Source organism: Anastrepha obliqua, chromosome 4, assembly GCF_027943255.1.
Source record: "Anastrepha obliqua isolate idAnaObli1 chromosome 4, idAnaObli1_1.0, whole genome shotgun sequence".
NCBI classification, from domain to species: domain Eukaryota; kingdom Metazoa; phylum Arthropoda; class Insecta; order Diptera; family Tephritidae; genus Anastrepha; species Anastrepha obliqua.
The window spans coordinates 120604515-120627664 of record NC_072895.1 but is presented as its reverse complement, the minus strand read 5'-3'; the positions used below and the strand labels follow the sequence as shown (position 1 = coordinate 120627664).

At 37.2% G+C, this 23150-nt stretch overlaps 2 protein-coding genes across 2 annotated transcripts; both read left to right on the top strand.

Annotated features, from left to right (window-relative positions):
- The first annotated feature begins 4018 nt into the window (after positions 1–4018).
- LOC129245924 (senecionine N-oxygenase-like) lies at positions 4019–11080 on the top strand. Its single transcript, XM_054884368.1, has 5 exons — positions 4019–4360; positions 4442–4631; positions 4707–4878; positions 10069–10607; positions 10676–11080. Exons 1-5 carry the CDS (start codon positions 4158–4160, stop codon positions 10853–10855), a joined length of 1284 nt encoding a protein of 427 aa, XP_054740343.1. The 5' UTR covers positions 4019–4157; the 3' UTR covers positions 10856–11080.
- A 9099-nt stretch (positions 11081–20179) lies between these two features.
- Positions 20180–22810, top strand: LOC129244917 (senecionine N-oxygenase-like). The gene is made up of 5 exons (XM_054882825.1): positions 20180–20523; positions 20605–20794; positions 21041–21212; positions 21292–21827; positions 22343–22810. The coding sequence occupies exons 1-5, from the start codon at positions 20327–20329 to the stop codon at positions 22508–22510; spliced, it is 1263 nt and encodes a 420-aa protein (XP_054738800.1). The 5' UTR covers positions 20180–20326; the 3' UTR covers positions 22511–22810.
- The last annotated feature ends 340 nt before the right edge of the window (positions 22811–23150 follow it).

The window sequence follows — 23150 nt, the reverse complement described above, 5'->3', positions numbered from 1 at the left end:
TTTTCGAATGAAAGAGAAAAATCAACACTTCCCGCAAATGACGATCATTCGGCACAAAATCAGACATTTTCACAAAACGAAAAGTATATGATACCAAAACAAAATCACTAATGTGTCGAAGCAGTTTGTTTACCATATGTCTAAGCTTAATTTATGACGTTTAGGTTTTGTAAAAAATAACGATATTGTTTATACAGATTTTCCACTACAAAAGCAGGCGCCAATTGATGTAATTTTGAGTCAAGCATTTCAGCATTTCAGGCCTTAGTAGCCAGCGCTCTTGTTAAATTTTAGTGTATTGGTTATTTGTAATTATTACTCTTGCAAATAATAAATATATCTAAATAATTTTCCTGTAAGAACAAAGACGGCGGTCTGGTGACTGACGTACAGAGCAATCTTAAATTATGGAGGGAACACTTCTCGAACCTGTTAAACAGTGACAGCTGCGCATGTCGTAGAGAATGTGAAGATCCCGAAGTTCCGTTACCCGACCATGACGAGGTGAGAATAGCAATATCACGGCTAAAGAACAACAAAGCCGCGGGCGCCGACGGACTGCCGGCTGAGCTATTCAAACATGGCGGCGAGGAGCTGGTAAGGTGCATGCATCGGCTCCTATGCAAAATATGGTCGGATGAAAGCATGCCTGCCGATTGGAATTTAAGTGTGCTCTGCCCAATCCATAAGAAGGGCGACCCTGCAATTTGTGCCAATTACCGCGGGATTAGTCTTCTAAATATCGCCTATAAGGTTCTAGCGAGCGTATTGTGTGAAAGGCTGAAGCCCACCGTCAACCAACTGATTGGACCTTATCAGTGTGGCTTCAGACCTGGAAAGTCTACCATCGACCAAATATTCACAATACGCCAAATCTTGGAAAAGACCCATGAAAGGAGAATCGACACACACCATCTTTTCGTCGACTTCAAAGCTGCATTCGACAGTACGGAAAGGAGTTACCTGTATGCCGCGATGTCTGAATTTGGTATCCCCGCAAAACTAATACGGCTATGTAAGATGACGTTGCTCAACACCAGCAGCGCCGTCAGAATTGGGAAGGACCTCTCCGAGCCGTTTGATACCAAACGAGGTTTCAGACAGGGAGTCACCCTGTCGTGTGACTTCTTTAATCTGATGTTGGAGAGCATCGTACGAGCCGCAGAACTTTATCGCTCAGGCACAATATTTTATAAGAGCGTACAATTGTTGGCGTATGCCGATGATATTGACATCATCGGCCTTAACAACCGCGCTGTTAGTTCTGCTTTCTCCAAACTGGATAAAGAGGCAAAGCGAATGGGTCTGGTGGTGAACGAGGACAAAACGAAGTACCTCCTGTCTTCAAACAAACAGTCGGCGCACTCGCGTATCGGCACCCACGTCACTGTAGACAGTTATAATTTCGAGGTTGTAAAAGACTTCGTGTATTTGGGAACCAGCATTAACACCTATAACAATGTCAGCCTTGAAATCCAACGTAGAATCTCTCTTGCCAACAAGTGCTACTTTGGACTAAGTAGGCAACTGAGCAGTAAAGTCCTCTCTCGACGAACAAAACTAACACTCTACAAGACTCTCATCATGCCCGTCCTGACGTATGGCGCAGAAGCTTGGACGATGACAACATCCGATGAAGCGACGCTTGGAGTGTTCGAGAGAAAGATTCTGCGTAAGATTTTTGGACCTTTGCACGTTGGCAACGGCGAATATCGCAGACGATGGAACGATGAGCTGTATGAGCTTTACGACGACATAGACATAGCGCAGCGAATAAAGATCCAGCGGGTACCTTGGCTGGGTTATGTCGTCCGAATGGATACAAACGCTCCGGCTTTGAAAGTATTCGATGCGGTACCAGCTGGTGGTAGTAGAGGAAGAGGAAGGCCTCCTCTGCGTTGGAAAGATCAGGTGGAGAAGGACTTGACTTCACTTGGTGTGTCCAATTGGCGCCGGTTAGCACGAGAAAGAAACGACTGGCGCGCTTTGTTAAACTCGGCCAAAATCGCGTAAGCGGTTATCGCGCCAATTAAGAAGAAGAAATAATAAATATTTAAAAATCTATACATATATGTATTATAAGATATACCATAGTTGCTGCTCAGTAAAATTCCTATGACTTGATAGTGAACTAAAGACTTCGCCCGTTTTGCTGTACCGCCAAAGACGCGAAATATGCTCTATACTCGTGCATACGCATTTTACAGGCGTATCCTATGCACATTAAGGCAGGTCAATTTTCAATTTTTTATATCGTTCCTAGCAGATTCGAATTCTATATAAAATTATGATAAAAAATCGATTACCGCATAGCTCTAAACTCAATTTTGAGATCCCCCCCAAATTTCAAAAGTGGTTTTTGTTAAAACGAAGTAAATGTGAAGAGAAATATTTACTCAAGTATTGTGAATATTATCTTAAATATGTTTGCGAAGTTCATGGAGCACTGGCGGCATCACCGGTCCTTATTTATTTCGAGCGCTATTGAACCATGCTTACATAATTTTTGTTTCAAAAAATTAATCAGCTAAACATTGACGACACTGTTCACTATCCCTCTCTTTCGAACGATTTAACGCCTCTGGATTACTCTTTATGTGACTATGTTAAGTCATTGGTTTATGTCAACGAAAGCGCCATTGACGACATACGCCCAGATTTATTGGAGAAAGTAGTAAAAAGTTGGACTGATCGAATGGGCCATGTAACTCGTAGCCGCGGTGGGCATATGCCGGATATCATATAGGTACAAAAAATTAATACAATGCAGTTATCTACCAGATTTTATTTAATATAAGAAAAATTAGTTCCAACAATATTTCTGGTTTATAAAGGGTTTTCCAATAAGAGGTGCTATTTTGATATTCAAAGAATGGTTTCGTTGCTTGTGTGGCACGTAGCGCCGTCTTGTTGAAAATATACGTTGTCCAGATCAATACTATCCAATTCCGGCCATAAAAAATCGTTAATCATCTCTCGATAACGCAATCCATTCACCGTAAATGTTGCTACAGCTTCATATTCAAAAAAGTAAGGCCCAATGACTCCGCCGGACCATAAACCGCTCCAAACAGTCACACGTTGAGGATAGAGAGGCTTTTCAACAATAACTCTAGGGTTTTCTGAGCCCCAGATCCGACAATTTTGCCTGATGACAAAGTCACCGAGGTGGAAATGGACCTCACTATTCAAGATGATTTTCCGATAGAAATCCGGATAATTTTCATGCATTTCAACAACCCAATCAGCAAAGACTCGACGTTGTTGATGATCGGCCGGTTTGAGTTCTTGTGTTTACTGGACTTTATAGGCCTTAAGACCCAAATCTTTATGCAAATGTTCGAGTTTTACGAACCGTCTCTGCCAAATTTTCACCATTTTTATTGTAAATTTTAATAATTTCAATGCGTTGCTTAAGCCTGTATCGTTCGATTGTTATTAATGGCGTAGTTTCTACTTGTCAAAAAATAAAAAAATGCCAGCTTCAAAAGTGACATCTACCGAAATAGCGGGCTATTCAAAATAACTCCTGTTATTGGAAAACCCTTTATTATCAGATCTCAGGCTCTTAAAAAAATATCCGACACTTTTTGTGTCTCTATTTTTGTATTCATTCAAGACAGCTTCTTTGAAAATTTGGGGCATATCAAAAAAATCGTTCTACACAAATTGACCCCGTAATGAGTCCATATTGTATGTATGTATGTATGTGTTTATGCTTTCATAAATTTGTAACTATCAATTGTACGAGCTCTAGTATGCAAATAGTTTGCCTTACCGTCACCTTAAAGACCACCACTTGTTGTTGTAGCCAATGCATATGCTTTCATTTGTACGCTCATGTGCGTGCACATACACATATGCACGAGTACATGTTTACATTTGCAATCGGTACTAGACGAATCACGAGCATTTTCATATCAAAGTCAAATGTTTCGTATGAGCAGCTTTGGGTGTCGCACTGATTAGCCACAAGTGTTGTCAACGCATCACAGAAATAAAACTGTAAACGATCTCGTGGAGCTGTTCAGTTGTAACGTAAACACACAACGAAGCGGAGCTTGGAGCAGGGCTTTGTATGAATATTAATGAAATAGTTGTGTGCTTAATTAGATACGTTTTATTCCACTAAAAATTTCAAAGAAAAACACTAAACGATGGCCACGAAAAGTCGTTGTTGCGTAGTTGGTGCCGGTGCGGCGGGCCTCTGCGCGCTCAAATACGCACGCGAATATGGCATGGAAGCGGTGGCCTATGAGAAATGTAATGAAATCGGCGGTACCTGGGTGTACACTGAACATGCCCTTGATGGGTGTGCAACGGCGGAGGAGGTGCACAGCAGCATGTATGAAGGGTTGCGGTAAGAATACAAAAGTCGAATGCCTTCATTTATCAGTAGGTGAAATATTTATTTACTTTCAAAAACAATTATCGAATGCAGCACCAACTTGCCAAAGGAGGTGATGGATTTTCCCGATTTTAAATTTCCCGCGAATTTGCGCGAATCCTACATTCTGGCTAGTGATGTTTTGAAATACTTTCAAGCATACGCGCAACACTTCCAACTACTGCCACATATTAAATTGCAGCAAGAGGTAATACGCGTGCGGCCATTGCAAGGCAAATGGGAGGTGGGTTGAGATTTGATTTCAATATTTAAACTTTTTTATTAAATCGTGCTGATTTTACGTTGCTTATCAAGTTAGGTTTTAACGCTTGATTTGCTCAGCGACATCTATACAACGGAGCAATTCGATTATATTTTCATATGCAATGGCCGTTATGCTACACCCTCTTATCCGAGTACTGAGGGCATCGATCTCTATAAAGGCAATAAAATGCATAGCCATGTTTTTCGCAAAGCTGAGACATTCAAAGGTGAGTTCCAATGTATGTGGAGTGTATATGTATATATATATATATGTATGTATGTGTGTGTATAATATACTTATATATATGGGATTCTGTTATATTTCATGCTATTAAAATATAGGGTTTTCCAAGCAGAGGTGTTATTTTGATATTCAAAGAAAAATGCTATTTTTTAATATAAATCATCGGATGTTTATTTCATTATAAAGAGGAAGATATACCGTTAATAGTGGAAAATAACATCAAACAAATGACCACCACGACCACGATTACAGGACAATATCCTTTTCATGAGATTTTCCATAACCGAATTGCAAAGTGGCTGCCCTATGTCCTCGATAGCCTAACGAATTCCATCTTTGAGGCCTTGAATCGACTCTGGGCTGTTGACGTAGACCTTCTCTTTCACGTGGCCCCAAAGAAAAAAGTCACAAGCTGTTAAATCACAAGATCTTGGTGGCCAATTGTAATCACCACTTCGAGAGATAACACGGTCCGGAAACTTTTCCCGTAAAAGATCAATGGTTTCGTTGCTTGTCTGGCACGTAGTGCCGTCTTGTTGAAAATAAACGTTGTTCAGATCAAAACCATCCAATTCCGGCCATAAAAAATCATTAATCATCTCTCGATATCGCAATCCATTCACCAATAACATCTGCTATTGGAAAACCCTATACTTTAATAATATGGCTGCCACCGCAGCCGAATGAATTGGCGCGCGACTATCCAAAAAAGGAGTGAGCCCCAATAGTAAATATATTTATATATACATTAAAGGTTTATATAAATTTTTTAATTGTTTTGTTTTCCATTAAATTCAATAATCTTAGACAACATTAAGCAGCATCGAAACGGGTAAAGATCCGGAATGCTTATCACTTGGTCGAAGCTATAAAGTTTTAGTTAAATAAAAATAGAGTAAATGAGGACAAGCTCACATGTTTATAAAAATAAATGTGTAAGTAAAAATATGTGCAGCAATCACATGCCCGACGATAAGGGATGTGGGACCTTAAATGACTGATTAAAAAAAAAACATAAGAAATCTAAAATATAGTATAGAGATATTTTGTTACAAAACAGAAACTAATAGCAACAGCCATCGTTAACGGTTTTTGTTTTTTTAAAAACATTTAAAATGAAGTATTTATTTAACAAAACTAATAGAATGCAATAATTTTATTCATGAAGTTGGAAAGAAATATTTTGTTCCAGTGTTTTGGTATCCAAAAATCTTCAAGAAAAGAGAGAAAGCAAAGTGATATTTTGAGCGAACGTTGCAAGTTTTTACTAGATAAATGTTTACTTGCAACAAACTTCTTCTTCTTCTTAATTGGCGCGATAACCGCTTACGCGATTTTGGCCGAGTTCAACTAAGCAGGCCAGTCGTTTCTTTCTCGTGCTAACCGGCGCCAATTGGACACACCAAGTGAAGCCAAGTCCTTCTCCACCTGATCTTTCCAACGCAGAGGAGGCCTTCCTCTTCCTCTGCTACCACCAGCTGGTACCGCATCGAATACTTTCAGAGCCGGAGCGTTTGTATCCATTCGGACGACATGACCCAGCCAACGTAGCCGCTGGATCTTTATTCGCTGCGCTATATCTATGTCGTCGTAAAGCTCTTACAGCTCATCGTCGCCTGTGATATTCGCCGTTGCCAACGTGCAAAGGTCCAAAAATATTAAGCAGAATCTTTCTTTCAAACACTCCAAGCGTCGCTTCATCGGATGTTGTCATCGTCCACTACTCAATTGCCTACTTAGTCCAAAGTAGCACTTGTTGGCAAGAGAGATTCTGCGTTGGATTTCAAGGCTGACATTGTTATCGGTGTTAATGCTGGTTCCTAAGTATACGAAGTCCTTTATATATAATATATATAGGTATATACTAGCAAACCCGGCCCGCTTCGCTGGGCACACTAAAATAGAATAGATATGGTTTAGAACAGAAAAGATATGGTTTTCATATTATTTATTTCTTTATTCTTTATTCAAGCGCTTTGGCATAAACAATATTTTTTGTTTTTCTATTTGTTTTTGAGTAAATACATAATGTTGTTGGCTTCCCAACACGTGAACAGCCAACGTATAGTTGACCATGGGTGAATACTGGTTCTTCTAAATTCATCCCGCATATTTCTAAAGTTTGCCCCTGTGATTTATTGATAATCATTGAAACGCTTGAATTCAAATGGCAATTCAGGTGTAACGTCTTCATTCTTGAATTTGCCTATTAGAATAGTTGCTTGGATAACATTATTCATCAATCGTTTGACTACTTCATTTTGTTCTTGACGTTCTTCTGATGTCGCGTTATTCCGGGCATTTCTCATGCGCCTATTATTATTTGTCGAACGACCAATATGATTACGTGATTGTCTTGGCATTTGTACTGTAATAAACATGATTGTAATTATGGTATTCTGAGATTTTAAAACATGTTTTTTTTTTGAATTTTGTGGATTATATGTTCGATGCATATGTGTTTAAAAACTCTAGTCCACATGGTCAGGATTATTTTATTTTGTTGTGATTTTCTTAAATCATCCCTTTTCTTCTGGAAATTGTTGACAATTTGCATGATAAGACTATTAAATTTTTCATCAAAGTTACGCATTTTTCGTGCTCTTCTTTTGCATCCTCTAACAATTTCTTTTGTTTTTTAATTTTTTTTACCATTTTTTTCACTCATGGTGTATCGTAGCTTATCGCATATGAACCGAAAAAATAAATCCACAAAACATAATTTCATTTGAACATTCGGATTTCACATTAAATTCTCAAATTTCGTAAGAAATTATTCACTGTTCCAAAATCCACTCCAAAACAATTCACGAAAACTGTTTACTCTTTGCACTTACGTCTTCTCCTTATGGCGTCCAAATCAGAAAGAAATATTGACACATTATAACTCACACTGTCAATTTGACAGTTCAGTTCCGCCCCAAGCGTTAAAAAATTAAACGACATTACGCTGTACGCGTTGCCGGTGTTCCGAATTACAACCAAACTTTACGAAACCCATTTTCAATACTTACTGAACAATGTGTATAAGTTTGGTTTAATTCGGTGCAAAGACACGGCGGGTCCACGTTTTGGCATATATTTCGAGACCCTAGTCATCAATAGGTACGGAAATTACCCCGTACTAAAGCACTTATCAACAGCTTTCATATGATACCCGTATTGTACATACACAACAAAAGGTTACCCGGGTCCACGTTTTGGCCTATATATCGAGACCCTAGTCACGCAACGGTATGGAAAATACTCTATACTATAGAGATCATCAACAGCTTCCATTTGCTACCCATATTGTACAAACGCATCCCAGGGTTACCCGGGACCACGTTTTGGCTTATTTCTCGAGACCCTGGTATCCGATTCTTAAAATTTCCTTCTCCACATGGGTCTCTTCAATGTGGCAAAGTTTGGTTAAAATCGGTTTAGCCATTGTCCGTAAAGTTCATCACAACCCGAAAAACGGATGAATTCGTATATATATAGATATATGCAGGGTGGGCAATGTAAAATTTGTTTTTCGAATCGGCTATAAAAAAAACGAATCAATATTGTTTCAAACTTTTTTTTTTCTTTTGAAGATTGAACATTGTCATTTATAAATGAAAAATAATATCGCTCAAATGACTGCCACGACTGGCTTTACAGTAGGCCATTCGATCAACCCAATTTTTAAGCACATTTTCGATTGTTTGGGCTCCAATTTCATGAATGGCAACTTCGATTTCCCGTTTTTAAAGCATCAATCGACTCTGGATGGTTCGTATAACATTTGTCCTTAACGGCTCCCCACAAAAAATAGTTAAACGGGCTTAAATCACAGCTCCGAGGCGGCCAATTGATATCGGAAGCAAAAACGGTAGCCAAAAGTTCGAGTGTAACTTTGGTAATGTGACAAGTTGCACCGTCCTGTTGAAACCAAATGTCGCCCATGTCATCCTCTTTAATTTTTGGAAACAAAACCTCATTGAGCATGTCACGGTAACGCTCGCCATTTACTGTAACCGGGGAAGAAGAAGAAGTCGCACCACTTTGGAAATAGGTTTTCAATATTTCCCAATTTTGTTCAAGCGTATAGCGTCCCATTTCGTAAATGTCAAACCTTTAAGTAAATTATGAACACATTTGACATATCATTTGTGTTACCATTCTCAAAAAAATAGGTGGTTCAAAAAGCAAACGCTATATGGCCCACCCTTTATATATAATTGGCGCGTACACCCTTTTTGGGTGTTTGGCCGAAGCTCCTCGTCCTATTTGTGGTGAGCGTCTTGATGTTGTCTCACAAATGGAGGGACCTACAGTTTCAAGATGACTCTGAACGGCAGATATTTTTATGAGGAGCTTTTTCATCATAGAAATACACTCGGAGGTTTGCCATTGCCTGCCGAGGGGCGATCGCTATTAGAAAAACTTTTTCTATCATTTAGTGCTCCATACACAGAGATTCGAGCCTGCGCACTTCCGAATAGTAGTCACGCACCAATCCATTTGGCTACGGTGGCCGCCCTCATATGTAGAATTAATTGCTCGGCAATCCCTTTCACACAATTTTAGCATAAATAGTTGTCCAGCTATAAAGCTTGCAAATACTTTGACGAAGAAGCAGGTACTTAGCTAGATGTTTCACAGTCATTTAAGCCAATTATTTGGGACTCATATTTGCATCAGTGTGATATTTACATAACTGTAACTTAATCTCAGCTATGGACCAGGCCAATAGTTCCATAACTGAGCTTTCTATGCGTAGGGTTCGTAAATCGTGATCCAGTCCAGTTTTATGTTTTTTATTCGACAAATCCCGTTCGGATGGTGTTTACAGGCACCTTAACTACTTTCTGCGCCTTTTTTACCCTACCTGACCTTGGAAGCATTCTAGGATTTCTGTCATAACGCCGCAGTATATATTAATAGATGTCTTCGGATATTTACAGTGTCGTAATCTGTGGATACCGCTGTCGACCACAATTCAGGGCGTCTTGCAGCCAGTTCGAGTTTCACTTTAGCACTTTTAGGGTGCCTAACCGAAAGCAAACTTTCGAACGTTTTTTAAACGCGACTTCAGGCAATAAAAATTGATATTCAGCCATTCCATAAGCCTTAGACAATCATAAAAGGAATTCAGAATTAATTATTTCTTATTGATTTGCTTTTCTTATATATATTTAACCCACAGATGCCACGGTCCTCATGGTGGGTGCTGGCCGCAGCGGCATGGACATCACTCATCATATTTACCCGTATGCCAAACGCATCTACCTCAGTCACCACCTCCAACAGAAGCCACCAATCACAGACTTTATGCCGAATGTTGTACAAAAGCCGCTTGTGCAGCGCTACACGGAAAGTGGCGCCGTTTTCAAGGATGGCACTCAAGCCAACTTCACTCACATTATATTCTGTACTGGTTACAATTTAACAATTCCCTTCCTCAGCGCCGATTGCAATCTACAAGTGCATGACAATTTCGTATTTCCACTCTACAAGCATTGCATTAACATCTATCATCCGACGATGTGCTTCATAGGATTACCAATTTATGCCTACCCGATACAACTCTTCGACATACAGATGCGCTTTGTGATGCAATACTACAGCGGAAAATTGCAATTGCCCAGTACAGAAGATATGCTAGCGGACACGGAACGCGATTTGGCAGAGCGTAGAGAGCGTGGATTACCGCGTAGAAAGTCGCATGTGGTAGGCGAGCGACAAGTGAGTGGAGAGGAAATGCAATTTAATAAAAATATGTATTTTCCAACAATTTTCTTAATTGTTTTCAGTTCGATTACTATGATGAACTGGTGGCATTGACGGGCATCGACAATATCAGGCCAGTCATCAAGACACTTTCAAAAAGTTGTGGCGGCAAATTTCTCTATGATTTACAAAATTATCGCAAAACAGCTTTTAAAGTAATTGACGATGAACATTTTGTGCAATTTAAACTGGGCGAAATGTAAGGCAAGCAAACAAAAACAAAAAAACAAAAACAGTTGACGGTTGACATTTGTGTATTAAATTTATTTAGCCACTGGGTAATTTAAGCAAAATAAGTTTAAATTTATTAATTAATTGCTTTTCTGCCAGTTTTAAGCTTAGTGTTATAATGAAACGTATAATAATTCCAATAAACTATAATAGAAAAAAAATCTCTGCACGCGCATGCGTTGGCGGAAGGATCACAAGTGAAATCTACTCATTTTACAATGTTTCTTCAAAAACCGCTTAATGTACTTCAGAATAGTTAATTTCGCTTCAGAAAGTATTATATAATCTTCGCAGTTATCAATTGTACTTCAGAATCCCTTAGATTTGTACTCGTACACCCCACAAAGCATCTGACGTTTGTACTTCAGAGGGCGTGAAATGTGCGCCAAAAGATATCAAAAATATTTCGAGTAGAGTATTATACTCAACTCTGTCGTTAACAAAAGAGTAGTGAGCAACGCAATAACAAATACACCGACATAAAAATCATACCAACTTGATCAAAAAGTTCCCGTATCTACAGCCAGGTGACGTTATAAGTCAATTGATTGGAGTCAAGGCGCATTCATTAAAAGTGGTGGCACTAGACCAATCACACTGTTCTGTACGCTTGATTGTCAAACCAAAGTATTAAAAAAGTAGGAAACAAATTATGAATTTGCCTTGTTTCATTCTGAGCTGACAGCCACATGGACACGGCGAAAGAAAAAAACCTACTCAGCTGATTTACCTTTAATAGATTCGCCTTGATTGGATTTTTTTTTGTTTGTTAGACTGCCACATCTATGATTAACATTCCTTCCAAAATTTTAGCGCCATTGCTTAGCATTTGTAAAAGTTACGCCGCCTTGAGTAAACCCCCCTCTGCGCATGTTTTTGGTTTTCTACCGTTTTAAAAATGGATCTGAATTTGCAACAACGAGCTTGTATTAAACTTTGCGTACAATAGTCCGAAAACCTTAGAAATTTTGGGAAACTATTTCAATAATGATAATCTAAAGAATGAAGGACTATTTACGGGTATACGCTTCAGAGGAGATCGTGAGTCCAGCGAGAATGACGAACGCAGTGGCAGAGGTATTGACAGTCTATTGCTGCTACAACAACAACAACAACATAGGCCGGCCGTCGACATCAAAAACGTATGAAAATATCAATAAGAGGAAAGAAAAGTTGATAACCATCTAGGAGCTTGGTCCCAAAGGATCTTGCGAAAAACGAACCGAGTTGATATCACTTGATTTCCAAGACTAAATCCGACCCAACATTCATCGGACGCATCATTACTGGAGACGAGACATGGATTTATGAGTACGACATGCAATCCAGACATCAGGCAAGTAAGGCCAAAACCACGTCGTTTTAAGTCAAAAAAAGTAATGCCCACGGTTTTTATGGATTATATCACGTTTTTTATGGTATTATACGCCACAAATTTTTGGCTAAAAGCCTAACTGTGTGACGGACAATTAATACGGACTAATACGAGACGGCTTAACTCACGTTAAACTCGAAGCAGGTGAAGGGATTAGCCAGTAATCGGACGAGATGGCGCGTAGGTGTTGTTGGTGCCCTATGTCCCGCTAGAGATTTAAGGAAACAATGATGGTGATGATTATATGGGCGTTATGCGACGTTTACGTGAAGCAATTCGTCAAAAAGGAAAGGATTTATGGGGAAACAACTCGTCGATTTTGCGCCATGATAACACACCGTCGCACACTGCCATCATTATTCATGAAATGTTCATCTGTTATAATAATAGATGACCTGTTAAATATGGTATATTGTAAATATATAAGTTTACACCACAGAACAACGCTTTAAAATTATTGAAACTTATTATGAAAAAGTTCGATCTTTAAGATCTCAAGATTCGTGATTTTATGGGTGGAGATAATCGTCCGAATGAGTCGACAACTCAAAGGTTGGTGAAATAATTTCAAGAAACTGGTTCTGTAGAAAAACGCAGACCAAAAACTGGACCTTCTATTGAGAATATTGCTGCTGTACCGCAAAGGGTTGCTGAATAAGCCTCAACACCGATATCTCGACCTGAAGTGAAACATGAAGGAATATACATTTTTACATATATTATTATATTATCTACGGCGGCCGCCGTAGCCGAATGGTTTGGTGCGTAATTACCATTCGGATTTCAGAGAGAGAACGTTGGTTCGAATCTCGGTGAAAGACCAAAATGCAGGAAAAGTTTTTTGTAATAGCGGTCGCCCCTCGGCAGGCAATGGCAAACCTCCAAGTATGTATATTTCTGCCATGAAAAAGCTCCTCATAAAAATATTTGCCGGTCGGAATCGGCTTGAAACTGTAGGTCCCTCCATTTGTGGAACAACATCAAGACGCACACCACAAATAGGAGGAGGATCTTCGGCCAAACACACAAAAAGGGTATACGCGCCAATTATATATATTATCTACGCGTTTCTTTTGAAAGACCCTTTATTTACATACATGTCATCTATGATTGCTGCATTGTTGTTTTTAAAAATAAAAAACGAATGTTTCCAGCAGCTACAAACAACGCAAATGAATTTTTTGTATGGTTAAAATTTCTGCGTACGATTATCATAAAAAATGTCAAACTTTACTATGGCAATATCAAATTTGATAAATTCATACTGGCGTTGTTATATCCCGAACTTAAATAAGAACCCACGCGCTCCAATTTCGCAGAAATTTCATATCGTTTGATGTTTAGTCAGTTTTAGTCAGATAACTCAGAGATAGGCTCTTAAGAAACATGTGTGCATTTGTTTTCTTTGAATCAGGGTGACATCTGTGGCAGTCATGACTGCAAATGTTATTTGTTTCAACTAAGTATTTGAGATAAGATTGGGGATAAGCGAGCAGCAGCCATGTGCACTTGAACAAGCCGTATCGAATGAGGATCTCGAGTGTGATGTTCGCTGCTTTTTGATGTCACTTATATTTATAAATTTATAAAAAATGTTAACATTAAGTTGAGTTCATTGTGAAAAGTTAAATAAAACACAGAATTTTATATTGTTACATTTTTCTTGGAGTTCGTCTGGATCCATCTTCGAGATCTTATGGATATGCTTCATCGACCAGATATGAACAACTGACACTTATTTATATTTATAAGAATTCGTAATAATAGCAGTGCGTCATTTTGCAAAGCTTTCACTATTTATTTATTTTTTGTTTAATTTTTTAAATAAAATTTGTTTTTAAATTTGTTAAATTTTTTCATTTTTTTATTTAATTTTTTTAAGGGGGACATCCACTGTGAACGCGTGAAAATTATGTGATTTTCATTAATTTTTTTTAAAGTAGGGATGATTATTTGAGGATCGAGCATATTATAATTTATTTAACATATATTCAACTATACTGACACGAATTTTTATTAAAAAATACTGATAATTACAATTGCTATTAATATTAAGCCAATGACGTCATAAAAAACTGATGCACCCTGGTGGCCACGATACAGCGGTGAAAAATCATCTGAAAGCAAAAAACCAAAAAAATTCTTAATCTATACATCAATGGCTATCGTCGTACGAGGCGTTTTTTTTTTATTTTTTATTTTATTTTTTTTTTTAAGAAAATGGTGCCGGTTTGAAAAATGAGTTTGTGTTTTTACCCTTTATTTGTTTTCGAAAGGCTTAAAAAATATTAATTTTTGGAATTTTTAAAAACGGCTATGTACGACTGTAGCCAATACAAGTACAACAATTAAAAAAAAGTTAAAATCGGTTCATAAGTCTTCGAGAAATCGAGGCCACCATGTTCAGAAAAGTCGTTTTGAGAAAAACGGGTTTAAAGTTTTCATTGGCCGTTGTAACTCACTACCTGCACTTATTGTATTGGGTATAACTTCGTCAAATGGCGGCCGCCGTAGCCAAATGGGTTCGTGCGTGACTGCGATTCGGAATTCACAGAGAGATCGTAGGTTCGAATTTCGGTGAAACACCACAATTAAGAAAAACATTTTTCTAATAGCGATCGCCCCTCGGCAGGCAATGGCAAACCTCCGAGTGTATTTCTGCCATGAAAAATCTCCTCACAAAAATATCTGCCGTTCGGAGTCATCTTGAAACTGTAGGTTCCTCCATTTGTGGAACAACACCAAGACGTACACCACAAATAGGAGGAGGAGCTCGGCCAAACACCCAAAAAGGGTGTATGCGCCAATTATATGTATAGGATGGGCCATATAGCGTTTGCTTTTTGAACCACCTATTTTTTTGAGAATCGTAACACAAATGACATGTCAAATGTGTTCATAATTTACTTAAAGGTTTGACATTTACGAAATGGGACGCTATACGCTTGAACAAAATTGGAAAATATTGAAAACCTATTTCCAAAGTGGTGCGTCTTCTTCTTCTTCCGCGGTTACAGTAAATGGCGAGCATTACCGTGACATCATCAACGAGTTTTTGTTTCCAAAAATTGAAGAAGATGACATGGACGTCATTTGGTTTCAACAGGACGGTGCAACTTGTCACACTGTCAAAGTTACACTCGAACTTTTGTCTACCGTTTTTGAAAATCGAATAATCAGCCGAAATTCCAATATCAATCGGCCGCCTCGTAGCTGTGATTTAAGATCGTTGGACTATTTTTTGTGGGGAGCCGTTAAGGATAAATGCTATGCGAACCATCCAGAGACGATTGATGCTTTAAAACACGAAATCGAAGTTGCCATTCATGAAATTGGAGCCCAAACAATCGAAAATGTGCTTAAAAATTGGGTTGATCGAATGGCCTACTGTAAAGCCAGTCGTGGCAGTCATTTGAATGATATTATTTTTTATTCATAAATGACAATGTTCAATCTTCAAAATAAAAAAAAAAGTTTGAAAAAATATTGATTAGTTTTTTTTTATATCCGATTCAAAAAGCAAATTTTACATGGCCTACCCTATATATATAACTTCGTCAATTTTCAAGATTTTACGTTAAATTTTTTTACATATTTTTGAATATATCTACTTTAAGAAAATGCAAAAAAAAATGGATTGTTTTGAAAATTCCCCCTTAATTACATTTTTTTTTAATCTTTTTAATTTTTTTTTATTTATTTTTTATAAAAAAAATATAGTTCTTCCAACTACAAAAATCATATATGCAACTCAAAGTTCCAAACATTTTACAAAATTTAAAAAAAATCCAACAAATGTTTATCAAACTTTCAAACTTTTTAGTTAGAATGCTTGACATTTTTTTTTAAATGGAGAAAATGTACAAGACCGCCAGCAAGAAAAATAGTCAAAAATCAACGGGACTGCAAAGTACTACCAAATTCAATGTGTTATAAAAGTAAACACTCGAAATTATTCTAAAAACTCAGATTAAAAAGGTTAAAAATTGTATAAAACTTCCTTACATTTTTTTTATTTTTTATTTTATTGAAGTTTGAAGTTTGAAATTTTGAGTCATATGAGTTTTGCTGTAGTATGAACTATATTCCTTGTAAAACAATAAAAAATTAATTAAAAAATAAATAATCAAAAATTTTGAAAAAGTGATGCTGCTCTTATTGTGAACACAGATGTGCATATGGGGTAAAAACCCACTGAAAACATAAAAATGTAAAAATAATCAATTAAAAACACATTGAATTGAAGTACAACTCAATATTCAGCATCATTTTCTAAGGTAATAATTTCAGCTTTGGGAATTTGAATATCATCATCCATTGCGTTGTCTGAAAAATAAAACTTCTGAGTCAAAAACATATATCTACATACATATGTATACGTTTTGAGTGCAGATTATTGTAGTACTACAAGCTGTTGTTGTTGTGGCTTCCACTCCGAATTCATATAATATTTCATTTGTAGGTGTAGTGGCCAGTAGGACTGCAAGAAAATTTAATACAAAATGTTCATAACTCAAACGGATGATTCTCCATTTGTTTGCTTAAAGCGTCGCAAAGTTGTGGAAGGCAGATTAAGATTATAATAAAATATTTGTTCATTCAAAGGCTGCATATTTTCAACTTAATCACTTGGATCATTCCTGTAATCACATACATACTAATACAAAAGTACACAAATATAATATAATATCATCACATTTAATAACGCAGACTCGAAGAGAGCAAAAATATATTGAAGAGAATTTCCCTCTACATACATATGTGCTCACACTTCTGTGCATGAGTATGTATGTATGGGTATGTACGTACTACAGACAGCTTATCGCCAGTTATCGCACGAAACCAGCGACGGCAGCGATCATCGATCAAATAAAATAAAAATAAAAATAAAAAATCAACACAACTTGACAAATGTTTGAAGTTCTACCACAAGTCACAGGTGTGGTGGATCTGTCATATACACATATGTATGTATATATTTGCTTTAACTTAAAAGACATGATAGACTACCACACAAGCTTTGTAATTTATTTTAGCTTTTTCACGATTTTACCTTTGCTAAAAGCAGTTCCCTAGTTAGGGGCAGCGGCACGCCAAACCCCCTCTGGGGTTCACGAAAAAATATAGAAAAATTAAATTATGGAATGATCTCTAACGTCATATTGGCGGTATGTATTTTATATGAAAATATTTAAATATATTACTGTAATCGATCGACCAGACACAATCAAAAGTTCTTGAAAATGACTTCGAGTTGAGCTCGTAATACCGGCAACTAAATAATAATAATAATTTAATTTGTAGCGTAAAATGTAATCACGTAAATTGAAACTTGTATTGTATTATTGTATATTATTTAATTGTATATTATTTCGTTTATTTTAATTTTAAGTAAAGTATATAATATTTCATAGTATTCCAATATCCAAGCTGCTTTTGAGCTTCACAAGAGTCTAGCCACGTTAAAGAAATTCAAAGAATTGCGCATTGGCGGAACTGCTGAACGCATTACACTTTTATGTAACATCAAACAAAGTTCATTTTCCAAAATTCCAAATTCAAGAGAAATAGGCAATCTGATTTCCAGCCATGTCTGTATACGAAATTCTAAGCCGATGTACCGGTGGCTTACTTGAAAGAAGTGTCTCATAATGTCATCCGCATAATTTTATAATTGTACGACTAATTTTGGAAAGTCCCCGCAAAAATAAAAGCTACCGAATTGCTTGGAGTAAAACTTTTTTTATTTGCCAACATAGTATCCTTTTAGGCATATACACTTCTTCCAAAGCTATTTTAGTTCCTGAAAAGACTGAAAACTAGCCATTCGTTTCTGCAAACCCCTCCTCGTTTGAATAAAATCCTTATCCCGCCAGCCATTTCTTCAAATTGGGGAACAAATAGTAGTCCGAGGGATCTGAGGCAGCCAAGTCTGGACCATACGGGGAATATGAAACGAGTTGATACCATATTTTCCGATCACTACTTCTGAGGCGCAAGCTAATGCGTTTTCGTGATGTAAAAGGAAAATCACTCGACTTCTAGATTCAAACGAGTACCAACACAAAGAAATAGACCAGTTTGGCTGAGGCTTGGTGTGCGTTCTTCCAAGAGATGCTACTAACTAAACGTAACCTCGATACGCGCTAGTTATACCATATCCCTGACTTTGCACGGACTTTTCAAACGACCTTCGTATTGAAATAAATCAAATGGCAATCAAATAACTCTTTAACTCTTCGAATAGAAAATATCATAGAGATTTAGAAATATCTGCTTAAAACGCTAGCCCTGATGCATTAAATGTTGAAAATATGAGTTCAGTCAAAACATTTCTTAATAAAAATAATGAAAGACTTGCCCCTCGCAAAGTCGGGAACCCAAATGACGTTGGAAATTTTATTGGCGTTCAACTGAGTGTGTTATATAAAGGTCTGGGTGCCAATGAAAAATAAATTCCATTTCCATTACTATAAGTTGAAGTTTTGCAGCAAACGGCTAGATTAAGTTCCTTGTCTTACTCAGCCATGACTACAAATGTAGCATTTTTTTAAAGCGGTGGCAGGTGTTCGTAACACCTTAACCCTATTGGGTAGACAAAAAAATTGCTGTGACCGTATTTATTTACATATCTATTTATTCCTGACCTTGTTTTATAATGGATTTTTTACTAACCACGGAAATATACCAGAAAAACTTTCAGCTCTCTTCGCGCATGATTTATTTAAAATTGCAAAAGTAGCAGATGAAAGAGTTAGAAATGTTGAGGAAATATTTTTTCGCAAAGCCTAAAATCCCATTTGGGAATGTTTTCTGAATAATAAATGCCGATAACAACGTCTATTTTTAAACGAATGTTTTTTGTGTGCTATTCTGAGACCACTTGGAAAGTTTGACTGCTATGAAAATGCCGCGTAAGATGGGAATAACAGCAGACAGAGGCATAAATAAATACTCGTAGAAAATCCCATGGAACTCATTCTTAAAGATTTATACCATCCTGCAGAAAATAAGAAGAGTTTTCGTTACTGATTTTGGTTTTATTTGCCCAAAGAAAATCATTTTTATTGCAAAAATAACATTGTAAATATTTTTATGAAACGAAATGCTCAAATAAATGCTCCCATCGCAAAAATATAAGTGTGCAACCTGCCCAAAAGCGCCACAATTAGCTAACAATTAAAATAATGAAGAGTGATGATAGTTCATTTTTAAGCAAACGAAATGTTAAAGAAATTTTTGAATATAAATTAGTTAGTTTGTACAAAAATGAGAATACTTACATATATTCGATATTTCTTTGATAACTTAGCCAATATATGAGCACGCATATATGGAAGAAAGTTGGTTGTTTTGCCCCCTGACGATGTGGAAGAGAAAATCGATTCAAAGCTGAGCGATGAAAAACGTTACACAAATCAGGGGCTGCATGTAGGGGAAGAATTATAAATATGCCCCTTCCTTGTTGTTGATGTTCTAACAGCATAAACATCCCCATACACATGTATATATGGGGAATGCTGCTGAAGTGAAAGTCCTTGGCCGGATACAAATCTGTGTCGTTCCGGACGTAGAACCGACTGTCGTGGAACGACGCCCCTTCCTCTTATTTTTTAGTGTAATTTTGTAAGTGGAATGTGTTTTTCATTGACTAAATTTTAATTGTTTGTTTGTCGAAAAGGGGAAAAAAACATCTGTTGCATGTAGAGCGTTTTTTTTTTGTAGTTTGAATTGAATTTAATAAAATAGTTATACATTTTTTTATTATTCAGTCATATGTAAGTAAATTCCTGTTTTGTTTAACGAATGGAAAAACCTACCATATTTATCAAAAATCCACCACTTTCTTTTCGGCAATTCTACCACATAACAACAAATAAATTGCACGCTGAGCGTGATGAGCAATTGATCAGTCGTTCATAGACGGCAAAAGTTGACGCTCATTAGCGAAGAAAGTGGATTGATAAATATGTACATAAATATCTACACATTCGTAGTGGGAAGAGGCGCACCTTAATATCGAAATTATTAAAATTTTATTAATATAAAAACCAAATATTGGACGAAAATGACCACCACACGGCGTGTGTGTATTATAGGGGCTGGAATGGCTGGGCTCACGGCGCTGAAGAATTCATTGGCGCACGATTTGGAGGCAGTCGCATACGAACGCCACTCAGGCGTGGGCGGCACTTGGATTTATATGGAACGTAAGGAGGATGAAAATGAGGAGGATGTGCACAGCAGCATGTATTGTGGTTTGCAGTAAGTAGTTGCAAGTAGCGAAGCCGTTTGTTCAATATCTAAAACGAGTACTATCATCTTCTTCAACTGGGTTTTTTTCAGCACCAATTTGCCCAAGGAAGTAATGGGTTTTCCAGATTATGATTTCGATACAAATATTGAAGAGTCGTTTATCAAATCTGAGTTGGTATTAGAGTATCTGCAAAATTATTCAAAGCATTTTAAACTATCACCATTTATCAAGTTGGAACACGAGATAGTACGGGTGCGGCCACGTAACGATGGTTGGGAGGTGAGAGAGGCAATTTTGTGACAAGCATTGCAGCGGCATTTTAGTAGCCAACCAATATTTCACTTTACTTTTGAAGAGGCCTGTACGTAATATAATGCAAGTCATGCGATTGTATAACTTTTAACTAGGAAGAATTGCTTGTAAATCTAAAGGCGTTAAGCGCTGCATAGTTTTTACCGAAAATGTGAACGATCTGAGCTATTTTCATTTAACTCTTCCTTTGTCTTAACACCTCTCTTCTAACAGGTTACCGTACACGACCTCAGAAACGACAGATATTTTGTGGAGTATTTTGATTTTGTGTTTGTCTGTAATGGACACTTCACAACGCCTATGTATCCCGAAACCAAAGATCTGGACAAATATCGAGGCAACCGCCTACATAGTCATTTATATAGAACTCCGAACATTTTAAAAGGTAACAGTGGATTTTACTGTATTTCCAAATATATTTCTAACGAATGTTTTCGCTCTCTCTCTCTCTTGCCACCCAATAGGCCATACTGTTCTAGTAGTTGGTGGCGGTCCGAGTGCCGTTGATATTGTCCACCACATATACCTACATGCCGCGCACATTTATCTCAGCCATCACTTAGAAACTGCACCACGTACAGAATTTATGCCGAACGTGACACAGAAGCCAGATATTCAGCGTTTCACTGAAGATGGCGCCATTTTCACAGATGGCAGCAGTTGTGCCTTTTCCTATGTGATTTTTTGCACTGGTTATAAATACACCTTCCCCTTTCTGAGCGTCGATTGTGGCCTGAGCGTGGATGTCAATTGGGTGCATCCACTCTACAAACACTGTTTAAATATTAATAAGCCTTCTATGGCCATCATTGGTTTGCCTCATCAAATCTGTCCGGCTCAACTTTTCGATTTGCAAGTGCGTTTTGCGCTTGCCTTTTTTACGGGGCATAAGCAGCTGCCTAGTCGCACCGATATGATGGCAGAAATGGAGGCCGATATGGAGGAGCGTTGGGCGAACGGGGTATCGAAGCGCGTGGCGCATAAAATGGGGCCAAAGCAGGTGAATTTTTACAAACAAATACATTTACGGTTGCTTAAATTGGTGCTATCAAATAGCTTTACGTTATCTCTACACTATTTTCCGCGAAAAAAAAAATAATAATAATAAAAAATTATCAGGGGCAAGTGGAGTTAAAATTAACTAGTGGGAATAAGTATTTTTTTATAAATGGACGGTTTTCGTGGAAAATAATTGAAGCAAAACAAAAAATATATTCTTGACTAAGATAAATAAGTATTTCAGAAAAACTTGTTTCTGCCTCCTTTTCTCAAAAATGTAACTATCTTCATAGACATAAAAATTTAAGTTCTTCATTTCTATTTCAAAAATGCCTTATAAACCATTGTTTTGGAATATTTATTTTATTATTATTTATCTTCTCTATATTAATATTATATATTAATATTTATTTTCGAAAGTAGTATTAGGGGCTTGGAGTTTCACCAAAATCCCCCTCCAAAATATTTTACATCTTAATATGGACTATATTATTTGTTTTTGCATTTTCATTGCAGTTTGACTACTATGATGACTTAGCTGTTACAGCGGGCATTACAAAACTTAAGCCCGTAGTGTGCAAAATGATGACAGCGTGCTCCAGGAGATATATTTTTGAGTTGGATACATATCGGCAAAGTCGTTTCAGAGTTGTTGATGATGAGAACTTTGTACGAATCGCTTAGTTATAATTCCAGTTTGTAAAAAACTATACCATTTTTTAATATGAGGGTCGTTTGAAAAGTCTGTGCAAAGTGAGAGATGAGATATGGCACTACTGGCGCGTATTGAGGCTACGTTTAGTTAGTAGCATCTCTTGGAAGAATGATCACCAAGTCTCAGCCAAACCGGTATATTTCTTTGTGTTGGTATTAGTTTGAATCTAGAAGTCAAGTGATCGCAAAATATAGTTCCAACTCGTTTCACATTCCCCATATGGTCCAGACTTGGCTACCTCAGATCCTTCGGACTACTATTTGTTCCCCAATTTGAAGAAATGGCTGGCGGGAGAAGGGTTTTATTCAAACGACGCGGGGTTTGCAGAAACGAAAGGCTATTTTTCGGACTTTAACAAATTTCGGAAAGGAACTAAAATATCTTTGGACGAAGTGTATACGCCTAAAAGGCGACTATGTTGAAATATACAAACGGTTTGCCCCAAACAATTAAGTAGTTTTTATTTTTGCACGGACTTTTCAAACGACCCTCGTATATCAAAGATTTGTTGTTTTTATTAAATTGTTTATTTAGTATTTATAAAAAAAGTATAAAAGTAAAAAACTATGATTTACACAATACAAGGCTGTAGTTGTTGTTGTGCAATTG

Coding starts and splice junctions, on each gene's coding strand:
- LOC129245924 (XM_054884368.1), top strand. CDS start 4,158: ATGGCCACGAAAAGTCGTTGTTGCGTAGTTGGTGCCGGTGCGGCGGGC. Junction 4,879..10,068: donor CAAAGCTGAGACATTCAAAG/GTGAGTTCCAAT, acceptor TTTAACCCACAG/ATGCCACGGTCCTCATGGTG. Junction 10,608..10,675: donor ATGTGGTAGGCGAGCGACAA/GTGAGTGGAGAG, acceptor AATTGTTTTCAG/TTCGATTACTATGATGAACT.
- LOC129244917 (XM_054882825.1), top strand. CDS start 20,327: ATGACCACCACACGGCGTGTGTGTATTATAGGGGCTGGAATGGCTGGG. Junction 20,524..20,604: donor AGCATGTATTGTGGTTTGCA/GTAAGTAGTTGC, acceptor GGTTTTTTTCAG/CACCAATTTGCCCAAGGAAG. Junction 21,828..22,342: donor ATAAAATGGGGCCAAAGCAG/GTGAATTTTTAC, acceptor TTTTCATTGCAG/TTTGACTACTATGATGACTT.